Below are 20,866 nucleotides of genomic sequence, written 5' to 3' on the forward strand. Positions count from 1 at the left end.
AGAATAATAGTTTTCCAACAATTCGCTGTTCAGCAACGTTCGAGGCGCGGCAAAAATTTCTATCCGCGACAGGGTAGGGGAAACGATATCCGAATCATATTTATTTTTGATTATCCAGCCGCAACGTTTTATTTAGTAAGCGAAAAACGTTTATAAGCGATAACGCGATATCGTGCGTTTATTAATGAGCGTAAATTGGTGATGAAAATGAAGACGCATTAACAACAATGAGGAAATAATGTGAACGTGTTCGATAGGAACTCTGGCACAGAAGAATACTTCACACCGACCGACACCGACTGACGTGGTATGCTAAGAGTGGACGCTTGACGAACAGAGATGCCAGATAGAGCACCGGGTGCACTACTCACACTATGCCAGATTACGTGTACATGAGCTCGTAGAGTTTCGGAGTGTCGACAAAGGCAAACTGACACATGCTCTCATTCTCGATTCTCCGAAACTACCCGAAGTAATATCGAACCGCCTCGTGGGAGTCGAGAGCCGCCCAAGTTTCCGTGGAATAGTTCGTTATTTTCAACGATAGATGGCGCTTATTTTTCGACCTCAAACCCCCTGGTGCTAAAACGCCCAAGTTTGTCGTGGAATAGTTCGTTACCTTCGTCGCTAGATGGCGCTTATTTTTCGACCTCAAACCCTCTGGTGCTAAAACGCCCAAGTTTGTCGTGAAAGAGTTCATTATCTTCAACGCTAGATCACAGACGAAGGCTAGATGACGCTCATTTATCGTCCTCAGATCCTCTGTTGTTAAAACGCCCAATTTTGTCGTGGAATAGATCGTATCGTCCATGCTAGATGGATTACTCGACAAATTTGGGCGTTTTAGCACCAGTGGGTATCAGGTCGATAAATAAGCGCCATCTAGCAACGAAGGTAACGAACTATTCCACGACAAACTTGGGCGTTTTAGCACCAGAGGGTTTGAGGTCGATAAATAAGCGCCATCTATCGTTGAAAATAACGAACTATTCCACACAACTTGGGCAGCTCTCGACTCCCACGAGGCGGTCCGATATTACTTGGGTAGTTTCGGAGAATCGAGAATGAGAGCGTGTATCAGTTTATCTTTGTCGACTTTCCGAAACTCTACGTGCTCACGTACGCGTGATCTGGCATAGGGTGAGTAGTGCACTCGGTGCTCAAGCTAGCATCTCTGTTGACGAATCGGCCACACCGTGGCCAGTTCCGCGTAAATGGATTTCGGTTGGTGAAGTTTCGACCGTTTCACAAAGTTTTATAACGAATTTTTCGCTATTCCCGACTGCAAATTCAGTTGATTTTTGGAAAAATGGTATTGTTAATGATGATTGCGAGGATACAAGATGGTTTGCCATTAGCGGCAACCGTGCAAGAAGACGAACAGGTTAGAAATCTGTTATGATGAAACGTCAATTTTTTTCACCGTGTTTGACAATTTTTTTGAACATGATTCTTCTAATTAATTTCCAACCGATCGTGTGTAACGATATTTCTGGCGTTGCGGAAATATATTACCATTTTTGTTTCCCACTATGCGACTACCAAGCTCGTTTAATTAAAAATGACAATTAATTTGTTCCTGATGTCTGTGTTTATTTCCTATTTCTTTCGATACAAATTCAAATAAATCTATGATAACTGTTTTCTGTACGTATTACGCAACTTTACAGAACTGTTACAAATATTTTAACAATTTCCAGAGTGGAAGAAGTATCTTAGAATATCAGAATCAAGCAAAGATGTTATTTAGAAAGTTAGGTCCTCAATCTCCAGATAGATGTACTATAGAAACAGGTCCATATTTATTCCAGTAAGTTTCTTCTTATAGCTGTAGCACTATTACATTGTATCATTTAACAATGTATTATTAACTATTTAAATTTTCAGTTACCTAATTGAAAATGATGTATGTTACTTGGTACTATGTGAAAAAAATTATAGTAAACGTGTGGCTTATAGTTATCTTGAAGACATTGCACAAGAATTTCATTCTGTGTATGGTAAACGTGTCAATACAGTTACCAGGCCTTATAGTTTTATTGAATTCAGTATGTATAACAAAATAATTTTGAATGAAAATTCTATTTGCACAATATATTAAATGATTTGTATTTTTCTAGATACATATATTCAAAAGGCAAACAAATTTTTCTTAGATGGTAGATCTAGAAGAAACATGAATGCACTTAATAGTCAATTACAGGATGTGCAAAGAATTATGGTTCAAAATATTAATGATGTCTTAGAAAGGGGAACAGTTCTTTCAGGTAATGTTTGTACTTAAATGAAATAGTGTTTTTTTGTGTGGAGTGTCTGTATTGAAATGTTATTTCTTTTTCTAGAATTAGATTCAAAAACACAAAATCTGTCCATGTTGTCACAGAAATATAAGAAAAATGCAGCACACTTAAACAGCAAATCAATGTATGTAAAGGCTGTGGCTGGACTGGTTGCATTTTTGGTCTTCCTACTGTATTTCTTCATTCTTTAGTTATTCAATCTATTTGACAAATTTGTTATCACTATATAAAAACCACTGATGTTTTTAATCATTTTATTTTTTCAAAATTATTAACTATATTATCTTTTACGACGGGTACACGATGCGTTTAAATTTTGAATCTAATTAAGATTTAAAACCATGTACATAAGTTGCATTCAGAGAAAAACTAGTCGCAACGAATATAATAATATATTGATACCAATTTCAGGACATTCTGTCATAAATATATTGCCATGCAATAAATACAAAATATAATTGTTTACATGATTAATGTAATGTACAACTATCTGTTTCAGTTTAATGAAAAACAATGCTAACAATTTTATAAAAATAAAAGACAATATGTACAGCCACATTTATATCAAATCACCTCTATTATTTTATTTTTAAACAGTGAAAATCAGTATCACTATCTCATTCCTACTTTAGGCTGTATTAGGTTTATTATATATACATATATATATTTTTTTGTATGGGGTCGCGAATTTATGAAATTCTACATGACCTATAATTAAAATAAATTATTAAATTATATTTATTCTTGTGAGCTTAGGATTCTCTGAAATATAAAGGACTATATATTTAATCTTTTGGGAAGGGAATCAATAAAAATGTGTTATAGTTGATTTTGTGATGTTATTATATTTGTATGTAATTCAATTGTATCAGCCTATTAAGGTATTATATTTACAATAAAAAAATTGAATTTATACAAATATTTATTAGTTTAAATTGATAAAAATTACTCATCAGTTTTTCTGCATATATCCTTATTGTTCCATTTTAACCAATTCATTGTAGTTTGGGATGTTAAAATTAGATGAATGTTTAGCTTTTCGATCATCATTCATTTTCTCTTCATCAGATTCCGAAAATTCGGAGTTAAAAAAGTAATTTACAGTTGAATTTTTCTCCTCTCTTGTATTAATTTGATTATATTTTCGTCTTCTCTTATTTAATATATTTCCGTTATTAAATTTACTTTCTAACTCTTCCATATCTTCATTATCTAAAATATTGTTTAATTTATTGTCTAACATAATATTCATAATAATAATAATAAAAACAAGTAACATACCAGTATCTACAACTTCATACATATCCAAATGGTCTTTCAAGACAATATATATTGTTGGAAATTCTATGATAGTTTTATTTTCTAGATTTTCTTTCAAGGTAAGTGTAATGTCTAACTCATAAAACCTAATAAATATTTATGTGTTATTTAACATCTTGTATCTTATATTTGATGAAATTATGTAACATTAAATGATCTTACTTTGATTCTGAATTTTTAATCTTTTCAGCCTTTAAAAGAACTTTTATTCCAGATAAACTAGCTGCTTGATAAAACTGTAATCTATCATTTAAATGCATTCTTAAATTTAACTCTTCTATGTCATGTTTATTTTCTAATGACTTAACAGGATCCAAAATTTCTTCTATAAGAGCTGATAATCTTGTAGTATCTAGAGCCCTGTAATTATTCTAATGTAACATGAATCAAATTTCTTATAAATTATATATGTATCATATAAATGTAAATATGTTCCACCTTTCTGTAGTCCATTTTATTTGTTCTGCTTGTGGAAAAATCCATTCTATTCTCCAATATAACTCATTAGTTTTCCAATTTAAAAATGTTGTATTATTTTTGTGTCTACTAAAATTTTGTGGCATGAATTCTAAATTAACTCCTTTTTTGAATGCAGCTGATTTGAGTTTGGATAAATGCTATGAACATAATGTTTATTATATTATAATAATATTTTTAAAGATTAACACAAAAATTGTAACAAACCATTGGTAAAATATTTTGACGTGTGCATCTTTTTAATGGATCTCTTTTTAATTGTTCAACCGATCTGCCAACTTCTTCGAGTAATCGATAATCTGCAAAATCGTAATGATACTTTTAAAAACCTTAAGAGCATTCATATATATATATTAAAGTTAATTGGAGTCTGTTACAGTTAATGTAACGTACCGCTTAAGATATCTAAGTCTGTAAATGATTTTAATGGTACGAATTTTGTTTTATCTCGAATGCCATCACACGCTAATTCTTTTTTGTGAATGTTTACACATTGAAGACAGCAAGTCCTAACCTCACATTTTGGACACGTGTATTTTGCTTTACTCGCACCGCATACTTCACAATTTTCGATTCTGCAAACAATGTTACTTTATGTTTGTATACCCACAATGAAAAAGTTGAGTAAAAATGACTCTTATTTTGTTATAACAAAACAATCAAACAATTGCTATTATGATCATACTTTTCATTGGACATCGCCATGTTTTCAATTCGTTAAAATGATTTTCATGGGAGTGTAGACACGAAGTGCAAGTTAAATTTGTTTTACAGAAACTTAGAAATAAAAGGTAATAATAAATATGAGAAATTAAACAACTTCAAATTTTAAGGTTTCTTTATTTATATTGTTTTATATACATAGGTACTTTTTATGTACTGTATAAAAGTGAAATGATCATCAAAATATAGACAATTTTGCTCTGTTCTTTCGTTGATTTTGTTCGGCAGCTATATTCTTTTCCGATGCTCTTAAATCAACAAGTTCTTTCTGCTTCTCATTATACTTCGTGACAATGTTATTATAGAGAACACTACCCTTTGTATGCCTTGTTAATGATTCTTTTAACTTGGACGATTCTCTCTCTAACCTCAAAATATTTTCCCCAATTTTAAAGCTTGCTACATTCAACTGTCGATTCGATTCTGTTTTGAGATCGTTCTTGTTTTTTGAGGTACTCGTTTGCGTTTCATTTTCAGCTATAAACAATTATTTATACATTTAATGAAACACCCTAAAGTGAACACTGTAGGGTGCACACAATTCTTAGACATACATTTATTACCCAAGGTTGTATTTAAGAAATTAAATATATTTTTCTTTTCTTGTTGTTTTACTCTTTGATATTGTCTTTCCCTTTGTTGTTCTAGTTTCTGCTGTTGTTTCCGCATTCTACGTTCTACGGAAAATAGATTTTTATCCCCACCCGCATTTTCTCGCAATTCCATACAGTGATCTAAAAACAAATACTTTTATTCTGCATATATTTTTATCTATTACAAATAATAGTACATATAATAGGAAGTCATACCTAAAGATTTACCAGCAGGTAATACAGTTGCTTCAACTGGTTCTATTCTACCATCAGAATGCTTTCCCAGACCAGTACCTACTATGTATCCCATTTGAGCCATTAGTTTACTACCTATGCCACGTGTATGTTTCTCCCAATTTCCTAATGCTGCGTTATTTTCCAAAGTAAGGAGAGATTTGTGAATTACTTCTTCTTTAGAATATTCCAGTGAATCAGTTTCATTATCTGTATCATCAGATGTATCTGACATTTCTAAGTCTGCATCATCTACAGCAATGGCCCCCGTAATATAAATATAAAGCACTGACTTCAAATATATGATTATTTAAGAGAATACTGACCAAGTGGCAAAATATCTTGCAAACATGTTTCAGTAATGTTACCACTTGCTTCAAATTTAACACGAAAAACATCTCCATCTTTTTCTGGTAATTTTAGGATGATGCATCTATGCCACAATTCATTTTTTTGTTTTGTTAGTACTCTACTACCCATTTTTATACTTTGAAAATCAGGTTCCCTACAAATAAGGGCTTCATATATATATTTCTTGATTCATATCTACATTTTAGACAGTCAATTTCAATAGATTTATTTACCTATATTCTTGTATACTAGATAATGGTACTAGTTCACCATGCGAAAATCTGCAATCCTGATCAGAAAATTTACATTTTCCATTCAAATAATAGGGGCATGGAAGCATTTCTTTGTGTGTTGGATTTAAGAAAAGTACTCTGACCTAAATAAACAAAGGCAATTAAAATTATTGAGATTTCAATAGCTTTTCTCGAGGGATACATTTAAATTAACTTTCTCTTACCTTTATATCTTGCATATTCTTTATTTCTGTAACATCATTCTGATAAACTGAGCATATCATAGCATTATGGTAACCAATACCTCCCCAACTGCTACCATGTGGGGCTCTACATTTCATGCCTTCGAGCTGCTTCAATTCTTCCTATAAGATGAACTTGCACCGTATAATTGTGTCATTGCTATGCCGTACAGAATACTTGCGTACTGACTTCTATATTGTTTGAAGCTCCCTTGGCTTGTTCATTCTGCTTACTATTCTCAGAATCATTTGAGACTTCCTCCAATTCCGCCTAAATAATTTACAACAAAAACAATATAAGGAATCATCTTTTCAAATTCTTTCCAGTTATTTGCACAGTCCAAATTAAAAGAATCACCTTAAACAAGGTATATTCCTTTGCTAGTGGATCTTCGTCCTCGTCATTTAAACTTTCCGTCTTCGATTCGTTTCCTATGTCACCCGTTTCGACGCTTTGCAAGCTCTCTTTCGTCAAATTAATTAGTTCTTGTATATCGGATTCCAAGCTTAATAAATTGTCTCTGTCGGCCCCTGATACTGTCGTGGATAGGGTTGACTGAACTTGTGTCAACTAACGTTGCGGATAAGCGTTTAAAGTATATAAATTAAGCATAAACGTAATAATTGTTCTTAAGGTTATATTGTTTTCTCGTATAAACGATTGCCGTACCTGCTGTTCGTATTGTGCGATTGCTTCCCTTAAACTTTCCGCGTCTGTCATGTTGATCTGTTTGCAATGAAAAGAACCGATTAACAAATCCCTAAGAAATGGCAATTTGCACGACAAGCTATTTTGACAGTTCACATTTAGAAAACTCCGCCGTTTTGTGCAGCTTAACGATCGCACCAGCGGTATTAGATTGCAGACCGGTGCTCAAAGAAAACTGCCCCTCCACCTACGCATACTAATGTACAGCCACGTGTGAATACAATTCACAATACCAATACTAAAGGGGTGAAGTCCAGTACGTGGCGACATCTTTAACAGAGTTTTAGATATTATATTTTAACTATTTAATTATATTTTTTATACATAGAATGTTGACGATTGTAATGTAGTGTTTATAATAATATTTTATTTAGCATAAATTCATTGTTAACGAAAGATTTCCATTTAATTTCAAAGAAGACAACGGATACCAACGCCTCGGTAGCGCAGTAGGTAGCGCGTAAGTCTCATAATCTTAAGGTCGTGAGTTCGATCCTCACCCGGGGCAAATTTTTTTTTTTTATTAACTATAAAATTGTGTAACAACGATCATGATCTATTTTATGTCTCTATAAACAAATGATCTCGCTACAATTCACGAATTTTATTCAAATTGATTTCCTTCGTCGTTCTAACCCGAGTATTAATTATTTTAGATCCATAAACTACAAAGGATCCAGAATAATGCGAATCGCGAAGAAATCGTGGAGGCGGGAAACAAACCGCAGGAGAGGAAGAGAAGCACGGATTTCACGAACGAGAAAGAGAGCAAGAGACAATTATGTAAATGTAACGCTCGCCGGAGGGACTTGAAGCTTCTTGGAATTGAAATGTGGAAGTTAAAACGAGTTGTGAATTGTTTGCTGCCCTTTAGCGATACCGCAATTTGCAAGCAAACAGCCCATTAAACTGAAGCTGCCATAGCTACCACCTTTCCGCGATAGATAGGTGTTGCGACCCTTGCGCTGAAATAAATTTACGGAAAACGACGCGTGCTTCCGAGATATTTTAAACATTCTGTTCTCAACGAGCGAAAAGAACGTAACGCACAGTTCTTTTTATGCATCTGACTACTTTAAAAGATAAGTATACTAATACCTGGCCATTAATCCTTTGACTACGGTCGATTTTGACGCGAGCGTAAGTCGCGTGCGGAAAACTTTTTTTCGCCTTGAACAACACGCACGTTGAACGCACACAGTCGACCGATTGACTGAGCGTCTATAGGCGCTTTTAGTAGTCAAAGGGTTAAGCATTCGCGTAAAGTAAAGTTTAACTAATTTATATTATTTAATCTTACAGGAACGGAAGAGGAACCAGGCACTGAACAATACTGCTATAGTGATCTTCGAAACAATTGAAGAAATGTAAACAGAGCATGCATTCGCAGAGAGGCCACTCGAGTTTAGAAACAGTTGTTCGCGTACTCCTAATGAGGCCACTTAAATGCAAACGGTTGCAACTTGTGTGTAGCTATCGATGGATAACAAGTATTATTCTGTTTTCGAGCTGCGTTTTAATTGTACAATATTTATCGCGATTTCAAAGTATAATATCTCGCAAATAAGCCAGCGACACCCGAAACCGGGCACCGTTAGTTTTAGTTATTTGGGATCAGAAATTCAGCGTCGTGATTTCTCTCTGTTAGGTTCGTTCAGCGTCTGGAGGCGTAGGCGATAGCGACACTTCCGTCAAAAGTATTCAACGCCGAAAGGATTAAAGCAGAAGCCTCTGAGGGAGGAAAGAATGAGTTTCACGGGAATAAATAATATCCGTACGATGAATGACAGAGTCGCGCGCACGGATAGGATCGTCGGGCGGGCAGACCGCGATGTAAGCGAACCTCTTGGCGAATCTCCGGTCTGCTCGCACTTATCGTATTTTCAGGGTGATTATACGTCCGTGGATGTCGGCGAGCCGTGGCAGAAAATGAGAGAAAAGGGAGAGGAGAAGGTTGCGCGGCGATGAGGAGGGAGAGGGCAGGCGGAACCGCGTTTTTCGCGGGTTATTTTATGCGGCCGCTATGCATCCGTTACGTATAAATGCAGAGACGCGGCCCGGTTTGCAGGTGCACAGCAGGCTCGTTGCAAGCGCGGTTGATTCCGCGTTGATTCAGGCTGTATTCAGTGCATCGAGTCCCGCGATGAAAAGGCGTTCCGCTTTCTGAATATATTCCAATTAAAAAGTCGGAGCTTCGTTACACTCGGCCCTGCCCTCGTGCACCCCTGCACCTTGCGCCCTCCACTCTCGCCTCTCTCTCCGTTCCTCTTTGGAACGCTCTGACTCGCTTACGCCCTTCCTTCTCGCGATTCCATCTTTTCCCTCCGCGGCCCACCCTACTTCCTCCTTTTACCTCTGCTTTTTGCCTTCCACCAACGGAGCCGCGATCTCTTTTCGCTACCATCGTGCAGTCAGCCATCGCTCGCTACCTCTCCTCTCTTACAGTTTCTCCAGCAATTACTCCGCCGCTTTTTTTTACCTTCTGAAGAATTAGAAACATGTACGGAGCTTGTCTTTCTTCGGCCTCATCCCTTCTCGACCGTCCTTGATTGTCCGGGGAATCAGCGACCGCCCCCCGATTTCCCTTTGACGGGGCTGGTTGGTCTCTCTTCAAATGGTTTCTTCCAAAAATATAGAAATTCAAACGCCTCCCAGAAAAAATGCCTGAATTCGTCTATTGTTTTAGGTTTCAATGGGTTACCGATTTCGAAGGTTCAGCGGGCAACGTATGCGCGCAAGCACCCCGTGAAGTATTTAACGACGACGCTCTCCGCAGGATAAGGGGGAGAGACGCGCATCGCAAACCGAAGAGGGATAAGAAGCGCGTGTCCAAGTGCCAACACGACTTACGCACGTATGCACGCGCGTACACGGTTGTTCGCTCGACGACAATACGCACGTGGCCGAGTACACGCGACGCCACTTCTCTCCCAGGATATCTCGCTCGAGTCCCTGACTCTTGGCCTGGGATCCACCGGGGGATCATCGATCGCCGCCCGTTTCCACGGAGAATGGCTGCTGATTGGAATAGAGCAAGTCATTGACGAGTAAAATGCGGACGTTTACACGATCAAAGCGCACTCGAATGCACGGGATACGCGATCCCGTTCCATCGATATGTAACTACTTATTCCATTTGCTGGCTTTCGTGCTTCAAAGTTTAGCATGTTCCTTTTGTACGTCTCGACAAGACAGTTGTAGCTGCGTAGAAACTGTTTAACCTTAGCTCTGTTAATTTCATGAGAAACATGGATGTAAAAATCATGATTAAAATTCGCGGGGGACGCAGGATGTCGAAGGTCGCGGAGTTAAGAACGCGTTAAAAGGCGGAATTGGAAGCGAGTAAGGAGGCGAGGAACGACGACGAGGACAATGCTCGAGTGACGGGAGATTATCACGAATAATATGCGATTCATTATGGCGAAGTAATTACGCGCGAGGGATCGCTCGTTTCCTCCGCGGTCGCGGCGTGCTCGAGCGGAGATACAGAAAAGGAAATAAAGAAAGAACGAGGGTCGCAAGAACTTTTCCTTCGCTCGCGTGATTTCACGCTCGGCAACACGTATCTGGTCTTTTTTATTATTCGAGGACCAGACGCGCGGGGTCCGTCTGAAAGGAATCTCGCCTCTCCTTCTTGCGTCCCCGCGCCTTTTCTCGTCGGGAAACGAATATCGAACAAAACTAGTCTCCATTAAACACCAGCGTAAACGTTTTTGTTAGTGAGAATTGGTGTGCAACTGTCTCCCGCTATCGTTTCAGGCCGCCTAAATATTGGCGAGACACTCGTATGGTCGATCGAATTTTTTTAGAGAAATTCAATCGTACGTGTCCCTCGAGTTTTCTACTCCTCGCGTCGGAGGAGGACGGACATAAAGGAAAGCGATTAACGACATCGTTATCAGGGATCGTTCGGTGTCTCGCGTAATGTCGTCTAATCATCCGTGTAAAGAGATCGTACACTTCTCGTCCTCTTCTTCGCTCATCTCCCTCCTCCTCCAATTAACGCGAGTTCGCCCGCAGCAGCGGCAGCAACCGCGAGAAATCATCGCGACAATCGCGGCCGTTTCTCTGCAATCTGTTTCTCTCTGTTTCTCTTTCCCGTCGATTCCGTTCAATTAAATCCGCCAGCCAATTCCAGCCACGAGTGGCACCGGCACTCGACTTGTATCGGTTTCAGCCAATTACTTTCCGCTCGGGGCTCGCGGATCGCTGTTCCTGGCCACGTGCCCATTGTCGCGCGCGGATTAGTGTTGCTGTTTTCGATACGGGCCTCGTTATGCTGTTGCCGTTCAGCGAAACTAAGAAACGACCATTTTTTGGATCGATATCTATACGAAACGTAAATGTACCATCGATATATGCGATGGAGGATGTTTCTAAAAGGTCTACTTCAATAATCACAAGACTGCTTGTTCTGTTCGATAATAATTTATTTATCTACAAGAACTCTTCGGTTGACGATAGATCGTCGACTAGTTGGCGAAGGTGATCGATTATCAGCGGTGAGGAACTAAATCTCTAAACGAAAATCGACCGTGAAGGGTGGCTGGTGGTCGAGGCATTGCACAAATCTTAATAAACGTTTATCCTCCTTGTTCCAATTACGATTGCCTAAGATTCTATAACACAGCTACGAAAACTCGTCTCGCTATCGACTCGACTAGACTTTGCGCTCCTCTGACGGGGTTTCGTATGAAGAAAAAGAAAAAAACCGGCAGTAAAGACCTTAATCGTCGCGATACTTGGTTCCGTATTCCCTTTCCGCGTCGGAGGCGATAACAAACCGGCTACGACTACCGACCAACTTCGTAATTACATATTTACACTGTCTCGCATGCGGGGGTGAACATGAGAAACAATTCCAAGATGGAGTCCGGGGTTTCAAGGGCCCGAGAGTCCCGCGATACGGAAATCCGCGTCGTTCGTTCGCGCACTTCACCGCACAATGGCGGCCCCTGACCCCTTGCACCAGGACGTTCCGCACAGCGTGGCGACGAGACGGGCGACGGACAATCCGGTGCAAAGGTTCAGAAATCGCTGTGAACAGTAGCGACTCACGATCTCGAGAATCCGTGGTCGCGCTGATCTGGGAAGAGCCATCGTCGAGGACTCTTCCGAGGGAGGAGGGCTGCCGACGCCGGCGGCCGGGAAGCAGACACGATCCTGGAACCGCGGCGATCGGCCGGGTTAGAGTGGACATCCGTGGACGTAGGTCACGTTCCGGAACAGGGCGGCCGCGGTGGAGAGGAACGCGGCCGTCGAGGCAGAGGACGGCGCCGGAGGCGGCGGCGGCGGAGGCGGATGGCTCTGGGTCTGGGTCTGAGCGTTGTAAGGTGGACAGTAGGCATCTATGCTACCGTGATGGAGACCCACGCCTCGAACCAGCAGCTCCTTCTCCACCGTCGCCTGGTGTCGGAGCTGTTCCAGTCTCAGTTGGTTCTGTCGTTTCCACTTGGTTCTGCAATCAAACGTTTCCGCCATTGTAAACATGTCCCTCTCGAAACCATTCAATTTCTATCTAAAGCGTTGCGTTACTTTAACGTTCTCAACAAGATTTTGTTATTAATCGTCGGACATCCGTAGAGAAAGTAAGGTTTGGTTACGAAAATCGTCTAAACGAATGGATTTTTAATCCATTACATTGACCTCCATTAGTTCATTGCTTTTTAAAAGTTGATTTCCATTTACAAATTTGTCCACTTAAGGGTTAATGAAGAAACTGGAGGAACGGAGGGGTACGATCGTTAAGAACGAGAGAAATAATGACCTTCTGTTTTGGTACCAAGTCTTGACCTGGGTTTCCGAGAGTGAAAGCGCGTCGGCGACGTCGCTGCGGTCTGCGACGCTCAGATACTTCTGACAGCGAAATTTCCGTTCCAGGTAAGCGAGCTGGGCGTGAGTGAACGCCGTTCGTCTTCTCCTGGGCTTCCTGCCGCTTGGAGGACCGCTGGTCGTGCCGCAGGACTTGCCGGAAGTCGCTGCCACCGGCGACGGCGACAAGGCTGGCGGAGGACTCTCTAGCCGCGTGCACGGGCTACTTCCAGGGTCGATCGTGTCCTCGGAGTCCGAATGAACGGCCGAATCGTCCTCCGAGTCTTCTGAAACAAGCAGCTGGTTAGTTCGAAGTCACGAAATTGAGATTTTCTTTTAGGATATAAAGAGAACGTTGCTACTGTGAGGAAAAGTGTTGCTGGAGGATCCAAACTTATCTGTTCCACGAATTCTACGTAGAAACTTAGGTGTCTTCGCCCTAACAAGATCCAGTTAACTCAACAATCGTAGGGAGCAATTAAAATAACGAATATGCAGGACGAATCGAGGTTTAACGTCAGTTGGTAGCTAATCAGAGTTCGGGGATAAGTCCAATCCAATTTCCCACCGTCCGACCGATTCCTCGTCAAAGTCGATTATCCGAACAATGCAAACGCGTTCCCGATCGATTTCGATCGTCTCTGGTTTATGTTAAACGATCTCAATTACGGGAACGCTTGTCCAGAATCCCGTTTAGCCAATAAAGGCGGCTAGGCTCAGGGGGACGCGATAATCGACGACGAAAATTCGCTCTAACGAGCGCTAACGAATCCTTCCGCAGTTCGAGCCATCTGTAGGATCGTCGTTAATGGGGTACCACCCTGTTGCGAGCCCTCGACGCCCCGGGGCCAGCGAATTCCGACTAAAAATAATAGAACCGCGCCGCGGGGGCACCCCGTAACGAGGATCCCGGTGACAAGCCACGCGACTGCCTTCTCGTCCGATAAATGTCCCGATTTTTTGACTTTTTAATCTCACTGAGCATGGTGCTTTCTCACAAGGGGTAGACGGAAGCATAGCTTGAATCTTTTCTCATAAAATAATGTTCTGACATCGATTACTTCTTAAAGACTCAACAAATGTCAAACGCGCCTACTGTGCGTTGCTCGTAAGTTGACGATCGAATAATTGGTTGGTCCAACCGGTTGCAGCGAAATAGACTCGCCTTTTAATCGATAATTGCAGCGTCTATAAACAATCTTATTGCCTATAAATCGCCAACTAGCCAGCAACGCACGGTACACAGAGTGCCACGAGTCAAGGAAACGTCATTGACTTACCATGCACCCTCTCGGACAGAACGTCACCCAGAAGATCCCTTATAAGAAACGACTTGTGCTCTTGCATCATCGTACTCCTCTCGTCGAACAAGAACCAACCGACGGAACCGTAGGCCAGCAAATTCCTCAAACGAACCGGATCGCGCGTACCAACTGAACGGAACGTAGAAATCGGCGCGAGAACACCTCAGCAACGGACTCGAGTTTCATGCTAACGTGCGGACGCCCAGCGTCGTTCTGCGTCACCGAGGATCACGGGGGATGACCGGATGTGCCTATCCGAGCCTGGTATAGACGTCGTCGTCGTCGTCGATCGCACGTTGCCGAACCACCCCCGAGACGAGAGGGGGCGGTGGAAGCGTTACCACGCGAGTTAGGCCAGGGGTTGCACCGCGCCACCCCGCTCCAATTAATCCGCCCGTTTATTTTGAACGGGCTGCCTAATGCCCGCGCGATTTCGCAGCCATTTTGGGGGTAGAAGCGCCATGCCACCCCCACTCCGCGTGGCTGTCGGTTCATCCATTGGTCGCGTTAACTTGCCAACGAAGGGTGGAAAGCGCCGACTGCTCGACGCCATTGGTCGGGCGAAAGCGGCCTGCGCGAAAGGGGGTTGGCTCTGGCAGCAACCCCTAACGGAGACGCGGCTCAAGTACAGCGGGAATTCGAGGCTAGCGGGATTTCGGTGCACGCTTCGAGAAGCGTACGTGGTTCGCGAGCATCGAGTTCCGTGCAACCGAACCGGGGGTGGGAGACAAGAGAGAGAGAGAAAAGTCATTGGCGAGCGATTACCGCGAAACGAGAGGAACAAATTGGATGTGAAACGTTTCTCCGGAGTATAGAGAGAATATGCCGGGTACAGTCGCCCGCCGTGATATCGAGATTGTTCTCCCCCCCGGGGGGCGGTTTAACCGCCGTTCCTCCCGCGTTCTACGCGGTCTCTTTTGCGGTTTCGACTTTTCCGCGCCGCGAGTCACCGGCAAACGGCGCGAAGAGAATATCCGAACGCTTCGAAATACATTATTTCTTGGAATCTCTTCGCTAGACGACGGATGGTTTTTTTTCTTTTTTTTTGGAACGCGTACAGACTAGACTCTAACGAAGTCAATTTCAGGCGGATGGGAACACAGCGGCGGGAAAGTGGCGCGAGGAACGCCGCGAACGCGCGAGCATTTGCATAAATACGGTCCTCGCAATTTGTGGAACACTCGCCGGGGGCCGCTCCGTCATCTTGCGCGGCTAGTATGTGAGCGTAAATATGCATGATGCATGAAACCACCAATCCTCGACACCGCCTGCAACCCCCTTCTCAGCCCCTTTTCTCCGTACCGGGGTTTCGCAGCGCCCCGTTAGTCTATTCATCGCGTCGCTACTTATCTTCCGGGAGCATTCGCGCGACTCTATGGCTCTGCGCGCGTATTCCCTGCTTTCTATACCTAAATATTTCCCGTTCCGTAAAATCAGCCGCGCTGAACTTTCGACGATCCAGAATAAAAACGGGACGAACGCGATCCAGTTCGCTGACCCCGAGATCTTCTTTTCTGCGTTGCTTAATTAACGAATTGCCTGAATTATCCTTCGATGTTTGCTTTTATCGGTTCGCTCGATACCCCGCGACATCGGTGAAACGTCGAAAAAGGCGTGAACATTCTTTCTTGCAGAGATATTCTAGCGATCATCGTTTCAAGTTCGTTCATACGTTTACGATATCGTTGAATCTCAACAAGTAAATATTATAAAGACGATGCAATGACCGTTGGTCTCGTTTTTCCGGAGTTTCGAACCCGTGTGAACGAATAAATAAATATTTACGCTATCGATCGCCTCGAGACGGGGGTTGTTCGTGGAATTTTCGGCAACGCGATACCGCGTGGCGTCGCATAAAATGCGCGGACCTTGCGCGGGTGTGCAGAGAGAGGAAACGAGCGTCCGTGTGGATACGGCGATGTGGGGTGGTATTTTAATGGCTCGCCTCGTGGCCTCGAGTTTGCGTGCTGGCACCTGTAAGCGGAACCCCTCGTCGGCGTACCCCCAGAGTCGGACACGACGGGGCGCGTTTGTGAATTCATTAGGATTAACGTATGCAGGGGATTAATTCAAGGGGCAGCAAAGCGGCCCGGCGTCTTCTTCGTGCTCGCTGGAAAAGGGCCTCGGTGCCGCGCAAACGGTGGAATAAATGCATGAAGACGGAATAAATTGAGTGCCGTCGAGTCGCGAAAACAAAGACAATCCCGATAACTTCGACGAAAGAACGTTCCTCTTCGGGGGAGGAACAATTTTCGACGCGGCACGCGCGTTCCCCGTCGTCGTCGTCGCCGCGCTCGTTATTTCGTGTCCAATCCAATTAGAATCAAGGGTCTCGATACCTTTTCAAAGGTGTCAATTACTGAATATCAAATCGCGGATTACGTCGGGACTCCTCCTCGGATCGCTGTCTTTTCGCTCCATCTGGAAAGAGAGATTGCTCGAATGTATTCTTGGTTTTGATTCTCGATGAATAGAAACGCGAAGATGCAGAATTTGGTACAGGCGAATTTCGACGCTGCTGATCGCATCTGTCGGGATTTACCCGGAATCGAATCAATGGAAATTAGGCCGGAGGGTTGGGCGCGAATTGCCTGGAAATCATCCCCCTCGACGGATGATTGTTATCGGTAATTTGTGATATTTGCTCCCCCGTGGGACACGAAATTTCGACTCGATACAGCCACCTCCGGGTGCGATGGACAAATAGGATTCGACTACGGGGGTGAATCTCCTTTCTATACCGCGGGAGTATAGGGGACGATCATGAATTAGCGACAGAAACGCGTTCAATTACTCTTATCCACCGCGTATCTAGATATTCTAAACAAGTAACGCGTAATTACCGCGTAGATTATATACAAGGATCTACGAGATATCGCTAGGAATAAAAAAAAAATAATGCAAACGCTATATTATTGATGTAAATGTATTACAGAAACAGGCAAAAAATGTGGAACGCTTCACGATTTTGCGTGTCATCCTTGCGCAGGGGCCATGCTAATCTTCTCTGTATCGTTCCAATTTTAGTATATGTACTGCCGAAGCAAGTACATTTGTACCTCCGTTCGAGTCTGTATATATAGAAAAGAAGGCCCTCAGAAACACTTGCGAGAAAAACTTGCTCCAATATGCCATCTTCCGGCACTAGAACATACTAACCTTGTGACGCACCTATGATGCGAGGTAACCGCCATTTTGAAAGTCTTACCTGATCAGGTGGACTGGCCCATGCGCACACGTTTAGTTTTGAAGTTATTTTAAATTGTTGCATAACATGAAAATACTAACCACAGAAATTATTAATAAATATTAACAATTAAATTCTCTAAACGATATAGCAACGTAGGCGCAAGATTAGAAAGCGGTTCTACTTTTTAATGTTATATAATTATTTAGATTTGATTGCCTATTTTACTCATACGTCTATCACTTATATGTAGTAGAAGCTAGCGATTAAAAATAATTTGTCCTCGAAGAGATTAAATTATTTATAAGTTGTTAACCATAGGTCATGTAGATTCCGACCTATAGCGCTCTAACACAATTCACTCTACCACACGACTTAGCCGTTGATATTTTCTGGATAAATTAATACTCTTTCAATAAAAAACTTATTAGAAACACTATTTAAAAAACATGTGGTAAATATATAAGTATTTATCGTATCCCCTAAAGATGTCTATTTTACCGATCATAGGAAAAGAAATTCATAGAAAATAAATAGAATAGAAATTATTGCAAAAAATGTGGAACGCTTCACGATTTTGCGTGTCATCCTTGCGCAGGGGCCATGCTAATCTTCTCTGTATCGTTCCAATTTTAGTATATGTACTGCCGAAGCAAGTACATTCGTACCTCCGTTCGAGGTTGTATATATACAAAAGGGGAGCCACTAGAGCGCTTGCGAGAAACGTAGGCCATCTAGTGACCCTAAACTATATCAGACATATAATATGTATACAGACATACATGTGTAAGCTATAGTTAGGCACTCACAATCAGAGATTAGAATATCAATACATCTTAAATACCTATATCTTTCGAAGCTCAACTCCTATCTAATGTCTGTTATGTTATCTTCGATTTTAAGTTCCATACAGTTAATATGAACACGCTTATCGTGAGATCTCCCCATTCGGATTATTTTCCACAGAATCTTAGGTGCACCGGGAGTAACAAAGGGTCGTAATTATTCAAAGAAACGGTTTTTCCTCGACAGGAGGGACGCGAATCTGGTTCGATGGAACGAGACGAACGAAGTTCGATCTACCGCGAGCTCCCAGAGTCTGAATGATTATCAATAATAGAGTCGCGGTCGTCGATCGAGTCGAGACGAATTGGTAAATACGGATAAAAAAAACAGTGGAGAGGATATCACGGTGGAGCGATTTAAAACAGTAAGAGTTGAAGGGAGGTTCGCGAGGCGAAGAGGAAGAGGAAGAGGAGGAACGAGTAGGAGGAGGAGGGATCAAAACCGCGATGCCACAAGGGCTTCGAAATCGTTAACAATCGCGGCAAAAGCAAAATCTATTGAGGTGCGACCACGCGTGTGAATATAACTGTCGATCTGAATATTCTGCGCGGAGCAGCATCGTCCAGTGCCGTATTCGCGAAAAACGAGGGGGTAGCCTGCTCGTTTTCCATCGGGAAATAAAAGAGGTGCGATCGAAAAGAACGATTCTGTTTACAGCGACTAACAATCGCGGTTCGATATTCCTGATATCGAATTTCTTTTTTTTCCTACCGCCGATGAATTCTTTATCCGCGATCGAATATTCTTTATATTCTCTTTTCTCTCTCTCTCTTCTTTTGCTCGAAAGCGTTTGTTGATTCAAAAGTTTTTCGAACCAAAGGGTACAAAGTCGTTCGCGCAATGTTTTCTTCTCGAGGGGGAGGGTAAAAAAAAAAAAACGTGGCGAATAAAAGGGAAGATGAGAAACGCGAGGGTTGTATCTGCTTAGTCCATTGCTACGAGTTCACGGGTTAAACAGAGCAAAAGGTCCCGGATGTATACGTTCTCGTTTCTCGTTGAATGTACCGGCATTCATTTATATTTTCCCTTTCGGTTGCTTCTTATCGTTTCTATACTTTGTCTTTTCTCTATTCCGCGATCCTCCCGCTAACGACGACCCCGCGACGCTTTCGAGACGTCAAGGCGCGTCGTTTCGGAGACGCGTAAAGAAAAATAATTATAATCCCGTCGATTTACTCACGTTTTTCCGCGTTAAACGCTCGCGAGAATACTCTCTCTCTCTTTCTCTCGATAAACCAATTTCTCGTCAGAGAACATTGTTCCAAATGTCGTTGACGTCCAAATTAGAACTCCAATTTTTCCAAATCCTTTCCGGAGGTCAGAGTTCGTTAAGACGCGTCGCGTCGGATCCCTGAAAAGTAGAAACAATCACGAAGAGCTCGTTCATGAAAATTCGGTAGCAACCCCCTGGCTGGATATACAGCCTATTGTGCTTCTTCTTCCGTGCAGAGGAGGAGACACTCTCGAAGAATGATGGTTATGGGAAAAAGAGTGCTTGAACACGGACGTTGGTCAGGCTCCCGCGGTTCCAATTACGATTGAAAGGCGGCCCTGTTTGTTCGCCTCCTATAACTGCAGACTCTTCAGTGCCTCGTACAAGGCACTCTTACCCCATGGCCACTTTCGAGTTTCGACGCGCGTGTTTCCATGGCGAACGCCGCGGCGATTCCGCCAGGCACAAAAGTGCTCATCTTTTCAATCCACGGGAACGTTTATTTCATCGAAAATGCCTTCTCGGGATTCGCGCAATTTTTATTCAATCGTGAAACGACGCCCACGCGATCCATTCAATCCTACAAAAAGAAAATGGAAAGTTCGAAAGTAAATTTAACCAAATAGAATCGTTCTTAATCATAACTTATACTTCTAGCAATTATTACGAGTGGCCATATCAGTTACTTAATTTATTTCGTTTGGAACAATACCAAAAAGAAAGACGTTCGAATAGGAATGAGTCATTCGCCCGCGAAGAATTTGATTTCGCTTTGAACGACACCGGTTAGGTTTGCGTGCGAGTTATTCCGGGGAATTCGTTCCAGCGCGATTTATCCGCTCCCCCTCGTGTTTTGTCAAAGACGAAACCGATCGTCCGATAGAGCCGCGACCCTGTTTTCGAGCTAAGTGCCGTATAATCAAGGGATGATTGCCGCTACAAAGCCGGGCTGATTGGCTCGTTTACGTTACAGTAATGCTCGGAGCACGGCGAGACGACGCAGATCGTCCCCCGTTTCTCGTTCTAACGAGATTTGACGGAAACATCCGCGGCTCTCGTCGAGGAATTAAACGAGAATTTTTCTCGCGCGACGACGAAGAATGACGGTCCCATCGGGAGGAAGAATCATCGTATTAAACGAAGAAAAATCCACCCCTCTGCGCGGCCTTTCATACAAGTGACGAATTAATAATCCGTGAATTCTCGCGGTAGCTCTTAAATCGGTCATTAATTTCGCGTATCAAAAGATAGGCAACTAGTCTGAATTGCCCGATAATCGTGATCTCAGAATTATTCGATCGTGTCAGGGTGAAGTGCCTCTTC

At 42.4% G+C, this 20,866-nt stretch overlaps 4 protein-coding genes and 3 non-coding genes across 8 annotated transcripts; 2 read left to right on the plus strand and 5 right to left on the minus strand.

The window, feature by feature from the left end:
* Nucleotides 1-202: 202 nt before the first annotated feature.
* Sec22 (vesicle-trafficking protein SEC22) lies at nucleotides 203-3,062 on the plus strand. Its single transcript, XM_076771243.1, has 6 exons — nucleotides 203-318; nucleotides 1,170-1,384; nucleotides 1,701-1,810; nucleotides 1,888-2,048; nucleotides 2,121-2,267; nucleotides 2,343-3,062. Exons 2-6 carry the CDS (start codon nucleotides 1,310-1,312, stop codon nucleotides 2,489-2,491), a joined length of 642 nt encoding a protein of 213 aa, XP_076627358.1. The 5' UTR covers nucleotides 203-318; nucleotides 1,170-1,309; the 3' UTR covers nucleotides 2,492-3,062.
* Nucleotides 3,063-3,125: 63 nt separating this feature from the next.
* LOC143344801 (box C/D snoRNA protein 1) lies at nucleotides 3,126-4,812 on the minus strand. Its single transcript, XM_076771240.1, has 7 exons — nucleotides 4,783-4,812; nucleotides 4,491-4,672; nucleotides 4,305-4,396; nucleotides 4,059-4,237; nucleotides 3,783-3,980; nucleotides 3,582-3,706; nucleotides 3,126-3,512 (listed from the first exon to the last, which is right to left on the minus strand). The coding sequence occupies exons 1-7, from the start codon at nucleotides 4,800-4,802 to the stop codon at nucleotides 3,274-3,276; spliced, it is 1,035 nt and encodes a 344-aa protein (XP_076627355.1). The 5' UTR covers nucleotides 4,803-4,812; the 3' UTR covers nucleotides 3,126-3,273.
* A 124-nt stretch (nucleotides 4,813-4,936) lies between these two features.
* LOC143344800 (zinc finger CCCH-type with G patch domain-containing protein) lies at nucleotides 4,937-7,357 on the minus strand. The gene is made up of 9 exons (XM_076771239.1): nucleotides 7,144-7,357; nucleotides 6,832-7,044; nucleotides 6,664-6,744; nucleotides 6,456-6,596; nucleotides 6,232-6,374; nucleotides 5,974-6,152; nucleotides 5,630-5,899; nucleotides 5,375-5,554; nucleotides 4,937-5,297 (listed from the first exon to the last, which is right to left on the minus strand). The coding sequence occupies exons 1-9, from the start codon at nucleotides 7,192-7,194 to the stop codon at nucleotides 4,999-5,001; spliced, it is 1,557 nt and encodes a 518-aa protein (XP_076627354.1). The 5' UTR covers nucleotides 7,195-7,357; the 3' UTR covers nucleotides 4,937-4,998.
* A 260-nt stretch (nucleotides 7,358-7,617) lies between these two features.
* Trnam-cau (transfer RNA methionine (anticodon CAU)) lies at nucleotides 7,618-7,690 on the plus strand. The gene has a single exon. It is a non-coding gene; the product is annotated as a tRNA-Met (tRNA).
* A 3,914-nt stretch (nucleotides 7,691-11,604) lies between these two features.
* On the minus strand, nucleotides 11,605-14,680 carry LOC143344802 (uncharacterized). 2 transcript variants are annotated; one of them, XM_076771242.1, is made up of 3 exons: nucleotides 14,274-14,680; nucleotides 12,950-13,277; nucleotides 11,605-12,640 (listed from the first exon to the last, which is right to left on the minus strand). In XM_076771242.1, the coding sequence occupies exons 1-3, from the start codon at nucleotides 14,341-14,343 to the stop codon at nucleotides 12,370-12,372; spliced, it is 669 nt and encodes a 222-aa protein (XP_076627357.1). In that variant the 5' UTR covers nucleotides 14,344-14,680; the 3' UTR covers nucleotides 11,605-12,369. The 2 variants fall into 2 exon arrangements, with proteins under 2 accessions (XP_076627357.1, XP_076627356.1); XM_076771241.1 differs by having other exon boundaries at nucleotides 12,950-13,280.
* Nucleotides 14,681-17,241: 2,561 nt separating this feature from the next.
* Nucleotides 17,242-17,348, minus strand: LOC143345193 (U6 spliceosomal RNA). The gene has a single exon (XR_013080215.1). It is a non-coding gene; the product is annotated as a U6 spliceosomal RNA (small nuclear RNA).
* Nucleotides 17,349-18,037: 689 nt separating this feature from the next.
* LOC143345192 (U6 spliceosomal RNA) lies at nucleotides 18,038-18,144 on the minus strand. Its single transcript, XR_013080214.1, has one exon. It is a non-coding gene; the product is annotated as a U6 spliceosomal RNA (small nuclear RNA).
* Between the last annotated feature and the right edge of the window lie 2,722 nt (nucleotides 18,145-20,866).

The sequence above is a fragment of the Colletes latitarsis genome, chromosome 8, assembly GCF_051014445.1.
Source record: "Colletes latitarsis isolate SP2378_abdomen chromosome 8, iyColLati1, whole genome shotgun sequence".
NCBI lineage: Eukaryota > Metazoa > Arthropoda > Insecta > Hymenoptera > Colletidae > Colletes > Colletes latitarsis.

Bases quoted from the DNA above. Each gene is read 5' to 3' on its own strand.
- LOC143344800 (XM_076771239.1), bottom strand. From the start codon at position 7,194: ATGACAGACGCGGAAAGTTTAAGGGAAGCAATCGCACAATACGAACAG. The intron at 6,597-6,663 runs GTCAGTACGCAA...TTCATCTTATAG, and splicing joins GAGCTTCAAACAATATAGAA to GAAGAATTGAAGCAGCTCGA. The intron at 5,900-5,973 runs GTCAGTATTCTC...CCATTGCTGTAG, and splicing joins GCAAGATATTTTGCCACTTG to ATGATGCAGACTTAGAAATG.
- LOC143344801 (XM_076771240.1), bottom strand. From the start codon at position 4,802: ATGGCGATGTCCAATGAAAA. The intron at 4,397-4,490 runs GTACGTTACATT...ACGATTTTGCAG, and splicing joins AGACTTAGATATCTTAAGCG to ATTATCGATTACTCGAAGAA. The intron at 3,707-3,782 runs GTAAGATCATTT...AATATTTATTAG, and splicing joins ATTAAAAATTCAGAATCAAA to GTTTTATGAGTTAGACATTA.
- Sec22 (XM_076771243.1), top strand. From the start codon at position 1,310: ATGGTATTGTTAATGATGATTGCGAGGATACAAGATGGTTTGCCATTA. The intron at 1,811-1,887 runs GTAAGTTTCTTC...TTAAATTTTCAG, and splicing joins ACAGGTCCATATTTATTCCA to TTACCTAATTGAAAATGATG. The intron at 2,049-2,120 runs GTATGTATAACA...GTATTTTTCTAG, and splicing joins TTATAGTTTTATTGAATTCA to ATACATATATTCAAAAGGCA.
- LOC143344802 (XM_076771241.1), bottom strand. From the start codon at position 14,343: ATGATGCAAGAGCACAAGTCGTTTCTTATAAGGGATCTTCTGGGTGAC. The intron at 13,281-14,273 runs GTAAGTCAATGA...TGCTTGTTTCAG, and splicing joins TCTGTCCGAGAGGGTGCATG to AAGACTCGGAGGACGATTCG. The intron at 12,641-12,949 runs GTCATTATTTCT...GTTTGATTGCAG, and splicing joins ACTTGGTACCAAAACAGAAG to AACCAAGTGGAAACGACAGA.